General features: G+C 42.8%; 1 protein-coding gene across 1 annotated transcript in view; it reads right to left on the bottom strand.

Annotated features, from left to right (window-relative positions):
* The window catches only part of Ptp10D (Protein tyrosine phosphatase 10D), a 159,455-nt gene that overhangs the window by 113,172 nt on the left and 23,783 nt on the right, over positions 1 to 22,500 (bottom strand). The window contains exons 5-6 of the mRNA XM_080266339.1: positions 13,954 to 14,056; positions 12,011 to 12,179 (exon numbers count right to left, since the gene is read on the bottom strand). Coding sequence (XP_080122465.1) covers positions 12,011 to 12,179; positions 13,954 to 14,056 — 272 coding nt within the window. The remainder of the gene's footprint in view (positions 1 to 12,010; positions 12,180 to 13,953; positions 14,057 to 22,500) is intronic.

Genomic DNA, 22,500 nt, shown 5'->3' with positions numbered 1-22,500 from the left:
ATGTGTGAGGTGGGTTGGTGGTGATGTGTGAGGTGGGTTGGTGGTGATGTGTGAGGTGGGTTGGTGGTGATGTGTGAGGTGGGTTGGTAGTGATGTGTGAGGTGGGTAGGTAGTGATGTGTGAGGTGGGTAGGTAGTGGGTGGATGTGTGAGGTGGGTTGGTAGTGATGTGTGAGGTGGGTAGGTAGTGATGTGTGAGGTGGGTAGGTAGTGGGTGGATGTGTGAGGTGGGTTGGTGGTGATGTGTGAGGTGGGTAGGTAGTGGGTGGATGTGTGAGGTGGGTAGGTAGTGGGTGGATGTGTGAGGTGGGTTGGTGGTGGGTGGATGTGTGAGGTGGGTTGGTAGTGATGTGTGAGGTGGGTTGGTAGTGGGTGGATGTGTGAGGTGGGTTGGTAGTGGGTGGATGTGTGAGGTGGGTTGGTGGTGATGTGTGAGGTGGGTTGGTAGTGGGTGGATGTGTGAGGTGGGTTGGTAGTGGGTGGATGTGTGAGGTGGGTTGGTGGTGATGTGTGAGGTGGGTTGGTAGTGATGTGTGAGGTGGGTTGGTGGTGGGTAGATGTGTGAGGTGGGTTGGTGGTGGGTGGATGTGTGAGGTGGGTTGGTAGTGGGTGAATGTGTGAGGTGGGTTGGTGGTGGGTGGATGTGTGAGGTGGGTTGGTAGTGGGTAGATGTGTGAGGTGGGTTGGTGGTGGGTGGATGTGTGAGGTGGGTTGGTAGTGATGTGTGAGGTGGGTTGGTAGCGGGTAGATGTGTGAGGTGGGTTGGTAGCGGGTAGATGTGTGAGGTGGGTTGGTAGTGATGTGTGAGGTGGGTTGGTAGTGGGTAGATGTGTGTGGTGGGTTGGTAGTGATGTGTGAGGTGGGTTGGTAGTGGGTAGATGTGTGTGGTGGGTTGGTGGTGGGTGGGGTGGGTGGATAGGGAAGGTGGAAAGGGTGCTGGACCACACATCATCCTACCCCCCCCCATCCCCCACCTTCCTTTGTCCGTCTCACCACATTCCCGCCCACACGCACACACCCATGCTCACCCCCCCCCCTCTCTCTCTCACACACACACACAAGTTTTCGCCGTGTGAACTGCATGGATATACTCATCCACCAAGCCCTTCAAATAAATCAACCTCTTCAATCCAATGACGTACTGATACATTTCATTCTTGCTCCACCAGACACTTTCCTTCAGCTCAGGAGTGGCCACCGGTAAAAAAGAGATTAGAAAAGAACTCCTTTACCTTACAGACGATTTCTTCAGCTAGGGACTGACCCTTTGTTACAAAGACGACTATCCCTTACAGTGAATAAAACCGTGGAGGCAGCAGGAATAAACTTATCGTTCGTTGCCCCAGGTTCATCTGTATGTGAAGTCAACGGACTACAGGATGAAGCTGCCTTGCTCGTGCAGCGTACCATCCTTCTTTGGGGGACAGTGAGGGAGATGAGGCACGCATGTACAACCGGCCAGTTCCACCGTTCAGTTTCAATATATATATATATATATATATATATATGTGTGTGTGTGTGTGTGTGTGTGTGTGTGTGTATGTGTGTGTATACCACAGTATTTTAATATGAATGCAGGTGATGGAGGTGCAACGGTATTTTATTAGCCCATGGCTCACGCGTCCTGTGTCCGTCAGGTGCTCACTCAACACTCATCCATCAACAGTCTGAGCACACTACGTTTACGTCAAGGACTTTCCTATTATTGTACCTGCTACCACTGGACGATTTTATTTACGTTTGAGAGAGTTTTCACACTGGAGATCATCATTATAAAGGCTTCAGTAACCCTATTAGTGCCAGACGTCTGCCCTACGGTGAATAAAATCAGCTAATTTAACAAGAATAATATACAAACCACATCCAGGAACCCAGCAAGATATTTACGCCAGACTGAACACTCTCATGCCATGCAATTACCACCTTCACTACCATGACGTATTACCAGCCTATTAACTCCTTCAGACCGACCATCTCCTTTGTCATCCCTTACTGCTTCGTCATAACCTTCTTCAGCCTTGGACACACTTTTCGAACTGGATGGGTCAGGTGTAGCCTTAATCAACATCTTCACTATCTATCTATCTATTGCCGGACGCCTTAATCCCGTGAGAGGTGGCCATAAACAAATCGCCTCCATGTCGCCCTGTCCCCCGCCATTTCACTGCCCTTCTTCACTACCTGAGTTGAACAAATCGCTGAACAAATTCGCTTGGTGTTAGGTGATTAAACTAAAAATACACCACCTTAATGAACAGGTTAACTCCCATAAGGAAAATAAAATCGTGGAAATATAGTTTTTTCACCTTAACTTGGCCCATAGTTTCGTTCTTAAGCAACTCATTTAACGTTAACTGAATGGCAGAAAAAGGCACTGCTGCGGCTCTGCAACCTTCCATAGCACTTCTTCGCTACTAGCACGATATTCCAGTATTAATCTATAGTTAAAACTCAACACTGAAGACAAAGAGAGGACAATTATAGGCCAAGTTAAAGTGAAAAGAGTACAGTGCGACTAAAAAAAAAAGGATGTGTGGTGATAAAGGAGGTATTGGTATTTTCACTGTACGGTATTGAAGAGATTTCCATGTATTCACTGTATATTTATTGATCTTCTATACTCTGTTCACTTCAGGCGTAAAACTGCCATCTCGCCTTCTCCAGTGCTGTGCTATAACAAGTGATTAATATTAGAATTAGGTGCTAGTCACGAAGAAGTGCCAAGGAAGGGATGTAGTAGAGCCATAGTATTGTCTTATTCTGTCACTGAGGTAAGGGAAATAAGCTGCAAAAGGACGAAACTTTCCGCCAAGTTAAAATACAAATGAAAATAAATAAATAAATAAACTGGAGTAATCTTCAGCACCTTCCTAAACCCAGTCTCGCCTTGGATTCTAACATGGCTTATAATTATCTGTTTGTTTAATTTTGTATGCAAGGAAGAAGGAACCAAAGGCCAGAAGCGACTTTAGACCACCAGGCGCCCATTTAGTGGGTACATGGTTACCACCCAACGTAGCAAATGGTTTCACTGAGTACACGAAACCATTAACCCCACAGAGTAGAGTCACCCCTAGGCAGCACTAAGGTGTATGCACTACACTGAGTGAGTGGATGGTGTGGGCCCTCCTTAAGGTTGGAAATTCCGTCCTTAACCCTTTCACTGTGAGATTCTGCCATACCTAAAGCAAATTGGGTTAACGACCATGTTCCAAGAGATCCCGGATATGTCGTAATACCTCTTCCTCAGCAATTTATTCTCCACTTTACACAAGAATAACCTTGTGTAGTGTAATAACGGCAACCATGTCCGTACTAAGAACATACACATAACATAAAAGACAATATTCAGGTATAACAGGTGTAATAAATCGCTAAGGAAAAGGTGTTACGAACGAATACAGTACCATATCAAAATAAGAATATATAACTGAGAGAATATCATTTAAAAGTTGAAGGGTTGACATGTATATTCAAGAATTTATACAAGCCAACCAAACTTAAAAGACTAAAATAAATATAATCACAGTAGAGGGTGGTACATAAATTGCACCCTCCTGTCACTTGTGTGTTGCAGGGACGGCTCAGTCTGCTGGTGTGGAATGCGGATATTTAGGTACCTTCATGACATTCATTTTTTCTCGTGTAAACTTTGCCCAGGTTTTCGTCCTTTTGCAGCTTATTTCACGTAGCTCGGTGGAAGAAAAAGACAATACTGAGGCACTACATCCTTTTCATAGCATTTCTTCGTGACTAGCACCATTCGTACTACAACTCAGCATTCAGGATGTAGAGATGGAAAATTTAGGCCAAGTCAGAAAGAAAAAGGAGTAAAAAGAGTATAATCAACCACACAATCAGTGGAAATAAAGCACAGACACTACAGAACATAGAGAGCGTTAGGGAAAGTACAAAAAATAACGTAGGGTACCATCTGGCGACGCTGAGTGTGCCGTCCCCTCAAAACACAAGAACTGGGAAGGGTAATATAAGAACCAGGCAGTATATGAGCATTAAAGACACATCCGGCCCAGCATCGTGGAGTGAGTGTGTTGGTAAAGAAAGAAGATGAGTCACCCCTGTTAACCCTTCCCACCACACACCCTCCACACCGTTTTCTATTAGTCATTATTTTTCTTTTTCACGCTCTTTTACCCTCTCCACCTCTCATTTTTTATTTTCCTTTATTTGCTTTACCCTCTCTCTCTCTCTCTCTCTCTCTCTCTCTCTCTCTCTCTCCATCTATTTTTCTATCTACGAGTGTCTATCTTCCCTCCTCACTACCTTTACACTCTCCATCTCTCGTCATTTCGCTTCTTTCTTCCCTAACCTTCTTTTCCCTTCCTCCCTTCACCTCTTTCCTCTGTTTTTCCCCTTACCGTTTTCACTTTTCTCTCTCTCTCTCTCTCTCTCTCTCTCTCTCTCTTCATCTGCGAGTATACAGCATTTTTCTGTCTTTACTGTTTATACCCTTTTCTCTCTCTATTTCTCTCCTTCGTTCCATAGCTCTTCCTTTTCCTCCCTCCATCTTCCTTTCTCTCTCCCACCCTCCTTCCCCACATCTCTCTTTCACCATCTCTACACGATAATGTTGCCCTCTTCAGATCAAAAAACGCGGCACGTCCAGGAACAGTAACCTTAACGTAAATACCCACAAAGTCAGATCACCAACTGTTCGGAACGGAATTAGAGTCTGCTATGCTAACGCACGTAGTCTACGTAACAAGTTTGAGGATTTAGAATCTCTAATTTACCTAGAAAATTATGACATCATTGGCATCACAGAGTCCTGGATTAACACATCTGACCGTGACTTTCTAGCGGAATACTCACTAACAGGGTACAATATTTTCAGCTGTGAGCGACCACATCGAGCTGGTGGCGGTGTTTTACTATATGTGAAAACTAGTCTCCATCCCCTTGTGCTATCCAAACCCAGTATTACCAACATAGATGCCAGTTATGTTCAGCTAAGTATTAATTCACACAAAATAAATATATGTCTCATCTATCGTCCGCCAGCACAGTCAACTGAGACAGATGAAAAACTTTATGATCAAATTGCGGAAATTTGTTGTCAAGAGGATAGCGTAATTTTTGGAGACTTTAATCTACCGGTAACAAAGTGGGGTGAACCACTGACAGCACACTCAGGACAAGAGCTTTATACGAATCTTCAGGAAAGCGCCCTTTCCCAACACGTAGAATACCCAACGAGAGGAAACAATATCCTAGACATCATCTTGACTACAAATGATAACCTAGTCAACAACGTTGAAATAGGACCTGAGTTTAGTTCCAGTGATCATCGAACTATACAGTTTAATATTACTACTGAAAAAGTAAAAGAAACGGAGAGCAAAGAAAAGGTCCCAGATTATCGTAGAGCTAATTTCAACAGGCTCAGAGCGCTACTTGCAACTGCAGATTGGAATCAAATGTCTGAAACCGATGACATAAACCAAGCATGGGAAATATTCACCGAAAAATTTAATGAAGTGGTAAAGTCATGTGTGCCACTACGTAACAGACGTCCAGCTGGAAATAGTAAACCAAAGTGGTGGTCCAGTGAAATAAAAAGTAACTTAATAGCCAAAAAACAGGCATACCATAAATATAAAGCTACACAAAATAATGATGATAAATTACAATACGATAATCTACGCCGCACATCGAAAAGACTTATTAAACAAAGCAAAAGAGCACTGGAGATCCACATTGCTAATACGTGCAAATCAAATCCTAAAGAATTTTACAGTTACATTAGAAAGAAAAAGGTTATGACTACATCAATAGGTCCTCTAGAAACAAACAATGGCAGACACACTGAAAATGAGGTCGAAATGGCAAACATTCTTAACGATTACTTTGCGTCTGTTTTTACAGTAGAAAACACCACCAGAAACCTACTGTTACCCACAAACCAAGCAAATAGCACAGTCCTTAGTAACTATGCTATCCATAATAATGATATCCTTTCAGCCATAAATAGTACGGACATAAACAAAACCCCTGGCCCCGATAAAATATCACCGAGAATTCTCAAAGAAGCAAAACATGAGTTACTGCTGCCACTCTCTGTCTTAGTCAATAAGTCATTAAGTACTGGGAAAGTTCCACACGAATGGAAACTAGCAAATGTAACACCAATTTTCAAAAAAGGAAATGAGTCGCACCCAGGAAATTACAGACCAATCAGCTTAACATCAGTAGTGTGCAAGTTAATGGAAAAAATCATAAGAGATAAAATAGTTAATTATCTAGAAGAAAATAATATAATTAAAGACTCGCAACATGGATTCAGACATCGTCGTTCATGCTTAACTAACTTACTGGACTTCTTCCATGATGTTTACAAATCATACGATGACTCAAGAGCAGTAGATATAATTTACCTCGACTTTCAGAAAGCATTTGACACTGTCCCTCACAAGCGTCTCATGAGAAAAATAGAAGCACATGGAATAAAAGGAAAGACGCTAAAATGGTTACAAGACTGGCTGTCAGACCGAAAACAGCGAGTTGTGATAAACGGAAAGGAATCCAAATGGCGTAATGTGATCAGCGGCGTTCCCCAAGGCTCAGTACTTGGACCGATACTTTTTATTATCTATATAAATGACATTGATGAGGGTCTAAATTGTAAAGTATCCAAATTTGCAGATGATACTAAAATAACCAGTAAAGTCACTTCAAAATTACAGTGGCAGCAGTTACAAAATGACCTTAATACTTTAGCAAGCTGGGCAGAAAAATGGCAAATGAAATTCAACACAGAAAAATGTAAAGTACTTCATATTGGAAGTAACAATGTCCATGCAAATTACAAAATGAACAATATTCAGTTATCAAGTACAGACAGTGAAAAGGATCTTGGTGTGATAATATCAAATGACCTAAAACCAAGCAAGCAGTGTACCGATGCGGTAAAAATTGCAAACAAGCTAGTGGGTTTTATTGGAAGAACTTTCGAGTTTAAATCGGAAAAAGTCATACTTGCCTTGTACAACTCGCTAGTGCGCCCCCATCTTGAGTATTGTGTGCAATTCTGGTCTCCGTACTACAGAAAGGACATTGAAAAATTAGAGAAAATTCAGCGAAGAATCACAAAAATGGTACCACGACTTAGAAACAAACCATATGAGGAACGCCTTGAAGAACTTAAATTATTTAGCCTAACGAAGCGCAGGTTAAGAGGGGACCTTATTGAAGTTTTCAAAATCATGAAGGGATATGACAACTTAGACATGAATAAATATTTTGATATAGACCGGTCGAGTCAAACCAGAAGTAATGGCTGCAAAATCATGGGAAAACGATTCCAATCCCATGAAGCAAAATACTTCTTCTTTAATAGAGTTGTAAATATCTGGAACAGATTACCCTCAGATACCGTGAACAGTATCTCAATTGAGACATTCAAAAACAAATTAGACAAGTATTTGCATGAAAATCCTCAGCTGACTCTTTTTCTGTCCGAATAACTTGCTTTTATAGCTACGGTACATGTAAGTTCATGCCCCCTTAGTCTACAAGACACCCCGTAAACAATGTACCCGTACATAGTGTTGCGTCACGATATTATACATTTCCAATTTATTCGGTGCAAACAAAGCAATATAAGCACAGATTAGGATCTGCACAGATAACCCTGAGTTAACGGTCACTACTCTTACTTTCGACCTGTGATGGGCTGTGGATCACTGAGGGTCCCTGTTAGTCAAGTGACCACCATCGGGATTTTTTTAATGTACCAGGGGTCACTGCTTCAGGATGAAACTTGTGTACTGTCCCACATGGGAGAGTTCCTTGTCTCAGTGGAGTGAACGGAGCTATTGCCTGATTGACTGCTGCCTACCTAAAAAGCGCCAGGGAAGGTTGCCGCACCACCCCTAAACATCCACTCTGTGCATTGCACATCCACACTGTGCACTGTGCAGTCCCTTTATATCTGAGACACCCGTCCTATATACTTTTCAGTCTCCCCAGCGCAAAGAAAGCAATATAAGCACAGATTAGGAGCTGCACAGATAACCCTGAGTTAACGGTCACTACTCTTACTTTTGACCTGTGATGGGCTGTGGATCACTGAGGGTCCCTGTTAGTCAAGTGACCACCATCGGGATTTTTTTAATGTACCAGGGGTCACTGCTTCAGGATGAAACTTGTGTACTTGTCCCACATGGGAGAGTTCCTTGTCTCAGTGGAGCAAACGGAGCTAGGGCCTGATTGACTGCTGCCTACCTTAAAAGCGCCAGGCAAGGCTGCTGCACCACCCCTAAACATCCACACTATGCAGTGTGTAGCTTCCACGTTATGTCCACAGACTTCCCATTAACTCAATGTAACTGGTTTATAATGTCATGCCGTAACTATTATTTTATTTGTTTACTTTCTCTTTCAGGTTACTCTATCGGGTAGCTTATAGATAAAGTATTATAGAATGTGACTTTTCCTTTCCAATGTTTCCTATAAAATTTCCATGTCAGTTTTTCCATGCTGCATGGTGGTTTTTCTCACTTTTTCCTGGAGGGTTTGGTGGTGGGGGGAGCCTTCTTGCTTTCCTATCCTTATCCTTCAACATGTAGAGTTAGATCTTGTAGTCATAGTTTTCTCTAACAAGCAGCCTCGAAAGGACCATAAGGTCTGTTGCTGTTTGCTTTCCTGTGTAATCCTGTGTGTAATCCTGTGTAATCTCACCCCCCTTCTTTCCGTCTCTGTCCTCCTCCATCCTCTCCCTCCATCTCTCCATCTGTCTGGTCTTTCCTCCCTGACCTCCTCCCCCGCTTTAACGTATCCCTTCCACCTTCACCTCTTGCCTCCTTTCCTCATTCACCTGCCTTCGCAAAAAAAAAAAAAAAAAAAAAAAAAAAAAAAAAAAATTGTCCTGAGTCATAATATTTAATTTGAGAGAGAGAGAGAGAGAGAGAGAGAGAGAGAGAGCAGTAAAGACGCATCTGGTGTTATTGTGAGGCAGGAATGGTGGTAGGGAAGGGGGGGAAAGGGGGGTAGGGAGGGGGAAGGGGTTCATGATGACGTCACAATACACCCTTAAGCCTCTCTCTCTCTCTCTCTCTCTTTCGATGACGGTTTAATGATATACGAGTACACAGGGGCGATGGTTATGATGAACGTGATGAAGGTGATGCAGTGACTTGTGGTGCTGATATTGGTGATGATGGTGGCGGTGGTGATAATGATGGAGGGGATGGCTGTTTGTTGTTTGGTGGTGGTGAATTTTCTTGATATTTCGAGGTGATTTTTATTCAGTCAGGGGATATTTCTTGAACGAGGGGGATGGGGGTGGATGGATGGATAATACAAGCCTCAATTACTCCCTCTGTACAAAATGTCCCTCCTGACTTTAATATAATCATCTGGAGGTACACTATGTTCATTTTAATTAGCTGTAATATTGTTGTCTTTAAATGCCGTGTAGTTACAATCAAGATTCATAGACTAAGGGCGGCGCCACACCAAGGCCGGAACCATACTTATTTTCACTGTTACCTGCATTATGTCTAAAAGTGAGAAATAGATTGGGCAGGATATTACCCAGTGAAGCCAGGTGTTCTTATTCCAGCATTGCTCCTAACGTACACACTCTGACAATTCGCATCAGCATAAGTCTGGTTCCGGCCTTAGCGTGGGGCCGCCCTAACAATAGAATTTGAAGCTACTCACAAAGAGGTATTACGGAATGTTGGCATAGTCGCAGTACTGTCTTACTCCGTTGATAGGTGGGAACGCTCATCATCCACTCATTTGACGTAGCTGATGTAGTTCTGCGTATTTTTTTCTTCACCTTTATCATTTTTTCCAGTGCCAGTCCTCCTCTTTTGCCATCTCTCTCATCCTTGCTGTCACTTTTTGTTACTCTCCTTTCCGCTTCAGGTGGCTCTACACTGAGTGGTGACAAGCCTAATGATTTCCTGTAACCTAGGAAACCATTTACCATGCCGGATTTAACCTGATAACAGGGTGATGTGAAGCCTGCTGTGGTGCCAATGTTAACTGGGTGCAGGGACGCAAATGCGGCATCCATCCAGAATGCAAACCTCCAAACCCTTCCTCAGCAAGGCCACAGGGAAACACTGGTTCACAGCACGGGACGGCCCCGCAGAGGCTGTTGCTTGCCTGTGGTTGATGGATTTGCTCGTCGACAAAGATCGATATTACCGAACACCAAGAACAACTGTCTTATCCTGCCACTGAAGAACGGGCAAGCGATTGAAAATGACAAAAATCTCCAAATTACAGAAAAGGAACTATGGTTAACACAATAAAGTCGCCGGACTGAAGGAGTTAAGGGTGTAATTCCTTCAGTTCGTCCCTAAGGCGAGAGTAAACCTAAAGAAAGTCCAGAAGAGATTTGGTTTCACTGTTAGCACTACCAACAACCAGGGCTTCTACACGGCTTTCTCCAACGCAACTGCATGTGTGTGTGTGTGTGTGTGTGATGGACGAGTAAATTGACGGCAGGACATGACAACTAGAGAGGCGTGGCTGGGTATCTACTGTCGAGTTGAAATCTCTCTCTCTCTCTCTCTCTCTCTCTCTCTCTCTCTCTCTCTCTCTCTCTCTCCTTCAGTCTTTTCTGCTCCTTCATAATCATCTTACCCTTACCCTTTACGAAATTATTCAGTAACTTCCCCAGTATTTTTTCTCCCGTTACACTATCAAATCACAATATGAGAGAGAGAGAGAGAGAGAGAGAGAGGTCCTATTACACTATCCAATCACAATACGAAAGAGAGAGAGAGAGAGAGAGAGAGAGAGAGAGACAGACAGACAGACAGAGAGAAGATACCGACAGATAAAAAAAAGGCCTTACAAACAAGGAATCAATAACTCGCAGGAATAAATAAGTTAATAACCAATAAACAAATCACATGATAATAAAAAAGAACAAAAGACCAGACGATCTTACTAATCTCTCTCTCTCTCTCTCTAGGTGGTATTCCTGAGTGACTGGATATATCGTAACACCTCTTGCTTAGCGGTTCACTTTGCATACTTCACCTCAGTAGCCAGTTACATGATAGTGATGCAAACTACGTGGGCGATGAAACAATATAAAAGCATAATAGAGGATGGTGCAGCGTGGTATGCAAGACGGCCACGTATTTACTGTCACAGGAGTAGTGGTTTTAATCCCTCGTTCATATGAAACGTGGACTCAGTGGGCTGCAGGCTGAAGTGTCTCTCCTGCTGCACTCCACCATCCTCCTTTGGGGAGATGGGAGGAAAGCTGAGGATCGAGTGTATAACCAGACAGCGGAGAGGCATGATGTACCCAGTGTAGTGAAAGTCAGAGTTGCCTTTCCTCTGTTATCCATTATCCCCATTTCAGGGGTTAGGGAGGAGATTGAGGAACATTCGTATAGCCGGGCAGCTCCACCGCTCGGTTATATTGGTGCCTACACGTGAAGGCATCTCTCCAGTATGCAAATGACCCTAATGCTGTGATGTATAAGAAGGTGTACTTACCCTCTGGCCATGTGGAGAGGAAGGGGATTGAGAGACTGACCTGAAGAGTGTATGTGAGAGGTGGAGGGGAAGAGAAGAGGGGTGACCACGGATGAGACGGAGGAATGAAATTGAGAGGTATATGAGGGAGGGTATTTGAGGTGGAGGGAGGGCAATCAAACTGTAGAGGACATTGTGACGTGGTGGCGATCTGCTTGTGGCCACCCCTTACAGGATTAAGCCGTCTGGCAAAAGATAGACAGACAGACTTAGCCTTTTCCCTTGGGTGTCTCCAATCGCACGGTCAAGGAGTCTGGGGTAAGGGCCTTGGTGTTGAAGGTTGTCATGTGTAAGGAATAAATCATTAAGGAGGAGACGTCACGAAATCTTCAAAATCGCTTAGAATACCAGACAATGATCTCAGACTATATAAGAAGGAGCATTTACCCTACATAAATAACATACAAGAGGCCAGTCAGGTTGTAATTAGCAGAGTAAATCGCTAAGGAAGAGGAGTTACGGAATTTTGCAGACGTACTTACCCTTTTCCCTTGGGCGCCTCCCATCTGACGGTGAAGGAATCTGAGGTGAGGGTCCTGGTGTCGAAGGTGATGTTGCGCGGCGAGAGTGGGATGGTGCGGTACTGCGCGGTGGTGGGCACGGAGATCTTGTCTTGACTCACCGTTTCTACTGTGATGTTGTATGCCCGACCTGAGAGGGAAGTACTACAAATATACATCATTCATTTTAACAAGGCAAATATACATCATTCATTTTAACTACGAGATCTTCATTGTTTTTCAGCTTATTTCTCGTACCGTATTGTTATCATCCAATTTTGTCTGTGAGAATATAACAGTGGCAGCTTTGATAATAATTTGTGGCTTTGGGCTGTATACTAGCTTTGAATATTTCGCAACACCTCTTCTTTAACGATCTATTCTGTACAGCGCATCTCAGTAACGTTTTGTATTTACTGGTGAAAACTATGTCGATATTAAAGTAACATATTCGTGACTGTGGAGATGTAACATGCAGAATAAATCGCTGAGGGAGAGTTGTTACAAAATATCTAAAAGCACTGAAAATACGGTGATTATGTGGCCAGTCACCAAGAGTCAGAAAAAAAAAAAAATCTGCTCTCTCTTGTAAACCAGCTTTATATCTCCAAGAAGAACAAGAGTGATGTCTAAATGCTTTGTTAGTGAGAGAAAAAGACACGACTATGAATACATCTCTACCATAGCACTTTTTCGTGATTAGCACCAAATTCTAGTGTTAATTTTTTGTTACAGCTCACCATTCAAGGTGGACAGATGGCAAATTTAGGCCAAGTTAAAGTGAATACCGTATACCTAGCATTTAACTATACTCCATTCACTTTAACTAGGCCTAAAATTACCATCTCTCCATATTGAATACTATGCTGTAACAAGAGGTGGACAGTAGAATATGATGCTAGTCACGAAGCATCTCCATGGAAAGAATTATTAAATCGTATTGCTTCCTCATTCTGTCTCTGAGCTTGGAGAAATAAGGTGAAAATGAATGAAAAGATCCGCCTCGTTAAAATGAATGATGATTACTACCACTACTACCGTTGCTATTATCATCATCATCATCATTAGTTCTTTAGCACAAGTTTTTTTTGTAGGCGTAAATGCTGCATCAAAATAATAATAATACTGTAATAATAATAATAATAATAATTCAAAGTCCCCGTGTCTCATTTATGTCCATCTACACAATATTTACACTGAAAATCACACTAATCAACACAAGATCTGAAGATACAGGAAAATTAACTGAACATCCATTGAACGTAATCGATTAAATGAAGACCTTCTGATTAAGTTCTCTCTCTCTCTCTCTCTCTCTCTCTCTCTCTCTCTCTCTCTCTCTCTCTCTCCTGCAACACACAATAGCCATCTCGGTCACCTGCATCCACACACACTTACCTTGTCACGCACACATACACACACGCACACCTCACACAACCAAGCGTACAGCCATAGTGGAGAATCTCTCTCTCTCTCCCTCTCTCTCTCTCTCACACACACACACACACACACACACACACACACCAAACAATGCATAGTGTTGAGGTACGTTAGTTACACACAATGCATGCACCATCTAAAGCTCTCTCACTCTCTCTCTCTCTCTCTCTCTCTCTCTCTCTCAAGCACTGAATACAGAGGTGTCGTGTTATTCATATACTTAATATTGTTCAGTTTTTCTACTTTCTAATTACGTACTAAAAAAAGAAAAAGAAAAAAGAAAACTCTGGGCCGCTAGAAATACAGATACACAGATCATACAGACTGCGAGGACTCTGTGAGATTGTAAGACTTGAATGTTAGGAAAAGGACTGACACTACTGGCAGACGCAGCATAAATGGATAGCACGAGAGAGAGAGAGAGAGAGAGAGAGAGAGAGAGAGAGTGTGTGTGTGTGTGTGTGTGTGTGTGTGTGTCTACTCACCAGGCACCAGGTCCAGGAAGGCCGCCTGTGCTGGGCCGGGGGGTTCACCATCCTTCTTCACATTCAACACACTCTCCGCTGCGTCACTCGGCTCAATGCTAACCTGAAATGGGAAACACACACATCAAAATTAGCATCATCGTCGTCGTCTTCATCATTATCAGCAGCAGCATAATTTCTGTAGTTGATTTTATACTATTACTACTACTACTACGACTACTGCTACTACTACTACTACTACTACTACCAATAATAATAATAATAATAATAATAATAATAATAATAATAATAATCCATCATCATCATCATCCAATACTATGTCGCCCCATGAATAATAATAATAACAATAATAATAATAATAATAATAACAATAATAATAATGGTCAGGACGCCCGTCATCCACTCATTAGATGTAGTGCTGCTTAAAGGTGACTACAATGAGCGAGGAGACAAAGGATTTCCTGTATTCTAGTAAACTATTTGCTGCGTTGGGTGGTAACCGTATAATTAACAACTGTCTGTCCGTTGGGCTACTCTATTCATTTTATCTTGGCCTAGAATTGCCATCTCTCCACCTTGAATGCTTAATGACAACAGATTAACACTAGAATACGATACTAGTCACAAAGAAGTGCTATGGAAAGGATGCAGAGCCGTAGTAATGTCTTTTTCTGCCACTGAGCTACGCGTAATAAGCTGCCAAAAGACGAAAATCTGTGCCAAATTAAGAGAAAAGAACTGTAGTGTACAAAATGTGTGTATTATGTAGCCTAGCCTCACCCCCCTACACTCCTGGTGAGTCAATACTGGACTGGATGATGGGTACTGGCTGAGGTACAGTATTGTGTAGTATGGTGCAGTGTACAATACTGTAGTGTGATAGGTATTAATGTAGAGTAGTGTAATGTAGTGTAATGTGGCGTAGTGTGATGCACAGTTAGTGTAGTGTAGTGTAGGGTAAGTATGGCACGGTAGGGTAGGGTGGTGTACTGTGGTGTAGTGTAGTGTTGTACTGTGTACTGCAGTGCAGTGCAGAGTAGGGTAGTGTATTATAGTGTCGTCTCGTCTCGTGTCGTGTCGTCTCGTGCTTGTAGTGTAGTGTAGTGTAGTGTAGTGTAGTGTAGTGTAGCGTTGTGTACTGCAGTGCAGTGCAGGGTAGTGTATTATGGGGCAGTAAAGTGTAGTGTTATACCGTTAATAGCTAAGCAAAAATAGTACTATTCCCGAAAGCCGTCATTATGTGTTGGTGAAGGGAACAGAAGGAGTAACAAGAACTGACCGACCACCAACGCAACCTAACCTTCACAACACATTTTTTCTCTCCATTTTTTTTTTTTTTCGGTAGAGGGTTTTTCCCGTGCTGACTCAACCCTTATAACGTTCTCCTGATTTCGTTAACGGACCTCAGTTTTGTGGTCGTGTTGGTGTTATAAGTGATTTAATTAACTTGTAAAGAACTAGTGTGGATACTAAGCTGTGGTGTCCTTATGAGATCGTGTGGTGTGGTGTGGTGTGGTGTCGAAGAAATGGTGTGATGTGGTGTGCCATACTGTGGTGTTGTGCAGTACAGTATGCTACGGTGTAATTTAATGTGGCACAGTGTGGTGTGGTGCTGTATGGTATGGTACAGTCCAGTGTGGTGTGGTTTGGTGTGGCGTACTTATTATACTGTGTCAAAATGTGGTGTTATGTGGTGTGGTGAGGTGTGGTGTGGTATGGTTATGCGGTATAGTATGGTATGGCGTGGTGTGATGTATTGTGGCATAGTGTGGTGTAGGTGTACAGCAACAACCTCAGTGTCCAGCACCACCACATTCAGTTTTTACAACAGTGGTCGTCCTTGCCAGCCTCAAGTCCATGCCTCGTGCCATTTATCCTGACAATTCTCAACACACTTATCCATACCACTATAGTTCTTTCACCTTAACTTGGCCCAGATTTTTGTCATTTTACTCCTTTCACGTAGCTCTGTGAGGGAAAAAGACAGCATTACGGCTCCCCAGACTGTCCACACTTCTTCGTGACTAGCATCAAATTCTAGTGTTAATCTACTGCTCCAACTCAGCATTCATGATGGAGAGATGGAGATTTTAGGTAGAGTGAAAAAAGTATACAACCACATGTTATTTTTAAGTTTTGTAGTGAGCGACGCCTTCACGTGGTGGCACCGATATGGCCAGAAAGTGGAGCGGCCCAGTTATACAAGCGTCCCTCAATCCCATTCCTAAGCCCCAAAAAAGAATGGTGTTCAGCATTAAAAGGCTAATTTCATTCTGCAGTCCACTGGGTTCAAGTTTCAGATGAACCTAATACTACCATCGTTACCACCACTATTACTACTACTACTACAATACCGGTACTACCATTACTGTTAAATCATCTTCAACCAATCTATATGCCCTGTTCACTTTAACTTAGCATAAATTTGCAATCTCTCCATCTTGAAATGCTGAGCTATAGCAAGAGATTAACACTAGAATATGATGCCAGTCACGAAGAAGTGCCATAAGAAGGATGTAAAGCAGTGGATATTTCTTCTGCCACTGATATAAGGGAAATAAGCTACAATAGGACGAAAACTGCCAACTTAAAATGAATGACCTATAGTGAAGCACACTTTCTATCTTCTAGTCACTTTGCAGCACACTTCCAATCTTCTAGTCACTTTGCAGCACACTTTCTATCTTCGTCACTATGCGGCACACTTCCTATCTTCGTCACTATGCGGCACACTTCCTATCTTCTAGTCACTTTGCGGCAACAACAACAACAACAACAACAACAGAAACAATTGAACCATCACTATCATTTCGTTTCTTCATCTACAGAACCTCCGGGTTATAGTGTATGTTTTTATGTACGAATGTATGCATGTACGTACGTAAGTGTGAGTATTTATCTCTATATATCCATCTACCTATCTATCTACACACACACACACACACACACACACACACACACACACACACACACACACACACACACAAATCTACAGTCATGATTTCTGTGCTCAAAGACAGAAGTGGTATATGAGGGCATTGTGCAAGGGATCCTATCTTGTGTGAAAAGTTTAGCCCACCTACATGAAAGTCAATATGTGTGACAATAATGACTGCTCTCTCTCTCTCTCTCTCTCTCTCTCTCTCTCTCTCTCTCTCTCTCAATACATCCGAAAACAAGGACAGCTTTCACATTTACTGGCGACAGGTTCCTCTTAGCAGAATTCACGTACCACAGGATAGTGTTTCATCAGAGGACAAAGTGAAAGTCTTCGTGAGTTATGAGTACGAACGAGATTTTTATTTATTTTTGTTTTTTATGCAAAGAACCACACCTTCAGTCGGTCACAAATTTAAGCGAGCTCGTAGTTAACCTTCTGTCGAGCTGATTCTCCCTCGGATGAATGAAATCGCGTTAACGTCAGCCTCAATATGCTACCCAAGTGACCAGTGAAATATCAAAGTAATCATTTCCCAACAAAGAGCGTATGTAGCAATAAACAGATGAGGGGATGTAAAACGCCTATTGTGTGTCGTATTTTGGTGTCATTTTGTGTGACCTCCATGTCAGCGTGGATGCAGTGCCATGGCCAAACGTTAGGGCGGCACCGTGGCCCTGTGTGTGGCCCTCCAATACCACACCATTGTATCTAACACACCCCTACGCCTCACCTCCACCACCTACAGAACCGTCAAGGTGGAAGTTACATTCATACACCACCCACCGCCGGAATGTCCGCTATGGTGACTATATCCGTCTTTATAACAAAACGTCACACACAAAGACTTTACCATAATATATATTTGTTTCAAGTGTATCATTATCTCCCCATTGTGAAGTATAGCACTGGATGATGGATCAATGGATGGATAGAAATCTGCGGTATACTTCAGTGGTCAGCGCCTTATATACCAGCGTTCATGTCCTTCTTCAAGGTGGCAACATAATTGCGAATACCAGACTTCCATATGTTACATATACTGCCCTTCTTCCGCTACCAACTGATAAGAAGAAATAAAGGTTGCATTTATACCTTCAACTGCACGAGAGTCATTAATGTAGACATCTACTTCATTCTAGTGACTTTATATGCAAAATGAATAAAGTTATCCTTTCTAGACAAAACTGAACAAGTCAACATCAAGATCTGTTTGTTCTACGAAGCCAACAAGTCAACATCAAGATCTGTGTATTCTACGACGCCAAGTCAACATCAAGATCTGTTTGTTCTACGAAGCCAACAAGTCAACATCAAGATCTGTTTATTCTACGACGCCAAGTCAACATCAAGATCTGTTTGTTCTACGACGCTAACATGTCAACATCAAGATCTGTTTATTCTACGACGCCAAGGCAAACTGCACTTACAAGACTGGAGGTCACAATCATAGAGAAAGCAACACAGAAGTTTCTGTGATGACCAGTTGTGTACAGTATTATGTAAGACCGAGAATACCAGTTCACTTGGGTATTAGAAAGTTGAACACAGTTGTTAAGCACCTGCCTGCTGGGGATGCGAGAGGGGGCAACACTCTTTCCTCCCTTTATTTCTCTTTCATCACTCCTTCCTCTCCCACTCCCTATGGCCTCTTCCTACTCCTTACATTTCCTCTCCTCTCTCTCCCCTCCCCCTCCTCTCCTTTCTCCTTCATTTGCCTTCTCTCCTCTCCTCTCCCCTCCCCTCAGATATCCTCCTCTTTTCTTTCCTCTCCTCTCACCCTCCGGCCTCGCCCTGCCCCCTCCTCCCCCAAACCCATGTCTCCCTTGTTTAGTCCTTGTCCTTCCTCCCTCACCTTTCCTCTCCAATCCCTTCCCTCCCCTCTCCTTCTTCTCGTCTCCCCTCCCCTCCTCTTTCCCATCCCCTTCTCCTCTTCCTACCCTTCCCACCTCTCGTCCTCCTTCCAGCATTTCTATCCTTGTCTTCAACTCAAACTACTTACCTTAATTACGGAGTACCCTACAACAAACGGCCTTGATTAGACCGATATGTAAGTTGCTGTTTGCTTCCCTTTGTACTCCTTTACACTCCGGCCTCCCCCACCTCTGACCTTCATCTTCTCTCCCTCCCATCCCTTTCCAACTTCCATCTGGACCCACCCTTCCACCTCTTTTCCTTTCTTCTCCCCCTCCCCTCCCTCTCCCATCCCCATCTGGACACACCCTTCCCCCCCCTCTTTTCTTTTCTTCTTTCCCCCTTCCCTCCCTCTTCCACCCCAATCTGGACCCCCCCTTCCCCCTCTTTTCCTTTCTTCTCTCCCCCTCCCAATCGCATCTGAACTCCCCTCTCCCGCCTTCTTTCCATTCTCCCCTCCCCCTCCCATCCCTCTCCCACTCCCATTTGGACCAACCCTTCCCCCCATCTCCTTTCCTTTCTTCTCTCCCTCCCCTCCAAGCTGGACCCCTCCCCCTCCCCTCCCCCCAACCGGACAGACCCGCCCCGCCCTACACAGTGGATAGAGTGTAACACCATTCACCTTTAGTCAGCACCCCACCCAACCCTACCCATGTGGTCATTTCACCCCCCTGACCTACTCACCAGAATACAGCGTTATCAATCCTATTTTTATTCAATATATATATATATATATATATATATATATATATATATATATATATATATATATATATATATATATATATATATCCATCCATTTTTACGTACATATTCAGTTTAATATTATAAATCTTATTACCTCTACGTCTATGTATAATCAGTCTCAGCGAATTAACTATACTAAATAGTCAAGTCTGCGTTGTCAGTATACATTACATCTGTTTGGGTTCAACTCAGACCAGGAAAAAAAAAAATGTACTGTACATGTGTAAAAGTCATGCACTTAAGCAATCTAGACGAGAGTGGCACAAGACGATATCTTTCTTAATCCCTTCCATTCGGTGACCTACTTTCCAGTGTTATTCTTGCTACTTCCAGGCGATTTCATTCACGTGAGGCCAAACACAGCCTTCCTTTACCCCTTCAGCACGAGTCCATTCTGAAGTTTAGTAGGTGGAAGAATAAACTACACAGACGTCACTGGATTTCAGATGCAATTTCCTAATCTAATTCTATACTACCCCATTAAGAACGTAGGATCCTGGGGCTTGGATATTCAGTTCAGCCATTTAAGGTGAGGGTGACCAGTTACTCGGCCTTGAGCGGTATTATGCCTAACAATAAACATCCACCATATTTTGAATTTGAACTTTTACGGGTAAAATCCCGTTAGGGTGCCTTAACTCACTAGACCACCAGGCGTCCACATACTAAAGATATGGCTACTGCTCAATGCTTAACACCTTCACTACGATTTTATTCACCCTAGCAGAGGCCTAGTGAAGAGGATGATGAAGGCTGTACGTCACCCCTCCAGTTCAAAATGTCTCGCCACAGCTAAATTGCGTCAAAACTTGCAAGTGTGGAACGTGATCGAGTAACTGGCCTTTGGTTCCTTCTTTCTTGCATTAAAAAAAATTGTTGATGATGATGTATTAGCTAAAAAAAAACAAACTGCCATCCCACCTGCTTGATATTAACGCACGCTTTGAAATTTTGAGGGTAGCCATGAAACACCCACCCAGCATTACGTGTTCATAAGATTTTCACAGCTGTGCGTGGGTCCGCTGTAGTTTTCATAATTTCCAGGATAACCTAGATTTGGTGATTAATTTGATGTTTTTAGGCTGTCTTTCGTAATATAATGGGCCAGCTTTAAGGGAAAAAAAGTAACTCCTAATATTTTCCCATAAGCTTTCCAGTAACGTGTGTAGATCAGCTGTAGTTTTAATAATTTCAAGATAACTTAGGATTGGTGCTAAACTCTCCCAACCAATAATATCGTCTTTCCCTTGGCCTAAAACTGCCATCGCCCCATCTTGAACGCCGAGGTGTAACAACAGATTAACGCGAGAATATGTTTATGTTGCTAGTCATGAAGAAGTGCTATGGAAAGGAGGTAGAGTCGAAGCATATTTTTCTTTCTCTCCAGTGAAATAAGCTTCAAGAGGAAAATGAAATAAGATTCAGAAGGACGTTAATCTGGGCCAAGTTAAAATAAAATCAATATATCTTTAGTGTTGCAGCTCCCACGCACAAGAGAGAGAGAGAGAGAGAGAGAGAGAGAGTCGTGGCTTAACATCCTCCCTCCTACCTTCCACTCACTCTCTCTCCCTCCCATCTCCCTCCCACTTTCACCCCCTCTTTACCTCCCTCTTTTCCTTTTCTTTGTTTTTAATCAAGAGTTCAATGTGAAGAGAAGAGGACAGAGAAGAAAGGTAAAGAAGGTGACAGGCAAGATGGTGATAGGGTGTAAGTGTATGGTGAACGATGGTGATATACGTGTATGGTTAGATTAGGATGCTGTATACCTCTCTCTCTCTCTCTCCTTCACCTCCTCGCTTCCACTTCCTGCTCCTCACAGACTTCAGTTTCCCATTACTGTGTGTGTGTGTGTGTGTGTGTGTGTGTGTGTGTGTGTGTGTGTGTGTGTGTGTGTGTCACCTTTCACTTCCTCTCCTTCCTCACTCCCTCACTCTCTCTCTCTCTCTTACACACACACACACACACACACACACACACACACACACACACACTACCTTTCACCCTTCCTTTTTCCTGATTCCTTTTCCTTCCTCCCCTCCTCCCTCTCTCTCTCTCACCTGGTCCTCGCTCACCTTCACCTTCCCGGGATAAGAGACAGTCACAACACCATTTCCTGTAATTCACCTTAACACCCATAATTCAGCTACTTATTCTGACGTCGTATTCTTGCTACTTGTAGACGATGTTATTCAAGTTGGTAAAAATGTTCAGAGAGTTCGTAACAATTTTTCCTTAGCGATTTATTTTTCACATTACACATCACTATTTTTTCAATGTCACTGATGAAAACCAATGTAAATATAATACAAGTGAATGTTAACATGTACTCTGCAAAATAAATCGCTCTGGAAGGTGTGCTACGGGGCCTCCTAATCCCACGATATCGAAAAGTCTCCCCCAAGTCTAATAAAATAGTCTGGAGAGAGAGAGAGAGAGAGAGAGAGATCCTTGAGGTAAAAGGGTAAAATGGTGTGGTGGTAGCCTGAATATACACGCTGATACCTAACACCTTTTCCTGGGCGATTTAGTCTATTTATTACACCTTACTGAACTCTTGTGTTAATCTTTCCAATACCGCCATAGTCTTCATAAACAAAGTATATTAACCTGCCATAGGAAAAAATAAATCGCTAAGGAAGAGGTGTTAGGGAGCTTCCATAACCGACGAGAATGCGAACCCTGGTCACTGTAGATTGCCTTCCTTGGTTTGTTGATTTTTTCGGATTATATAAACATTTTCCTGGGCTTAAGACTCAATGAAAAGGCTACACATATTTCCATTAACACCTTCATTATATCTTTTTCTTTTTATATTCTCCATTAACCTGTTCACTATAATGGGTTCTTTTTATATATTCACTATTTACCTGCTCACTGTAATGGGTTCTTTTTTCATGTACTAGTTTGAGTTCAATGATATATATATATATATTTTTTTTAACCGCCAA

This window comes from Coenobita brevimanus, chromosome 20, assembly GCF_032717465.1.
Source record: "Coenobita brevimanus isolate Jiangsu-jjx chromosome 20, ASM3271746v2, whole genome shotgun sequence".
Lineage (NCBI taxonomy): Eukaryota > Metazoa > Arthropoda > Malacostraca > Decapoda > Coenobitidae > Coenobita > Coenobita brevimanus.
The sequence above is the reverse complement of the archived record's forward strand: the minus strand, read 5'-3'. Positions and strand labels throughout refer to the sequence as shown.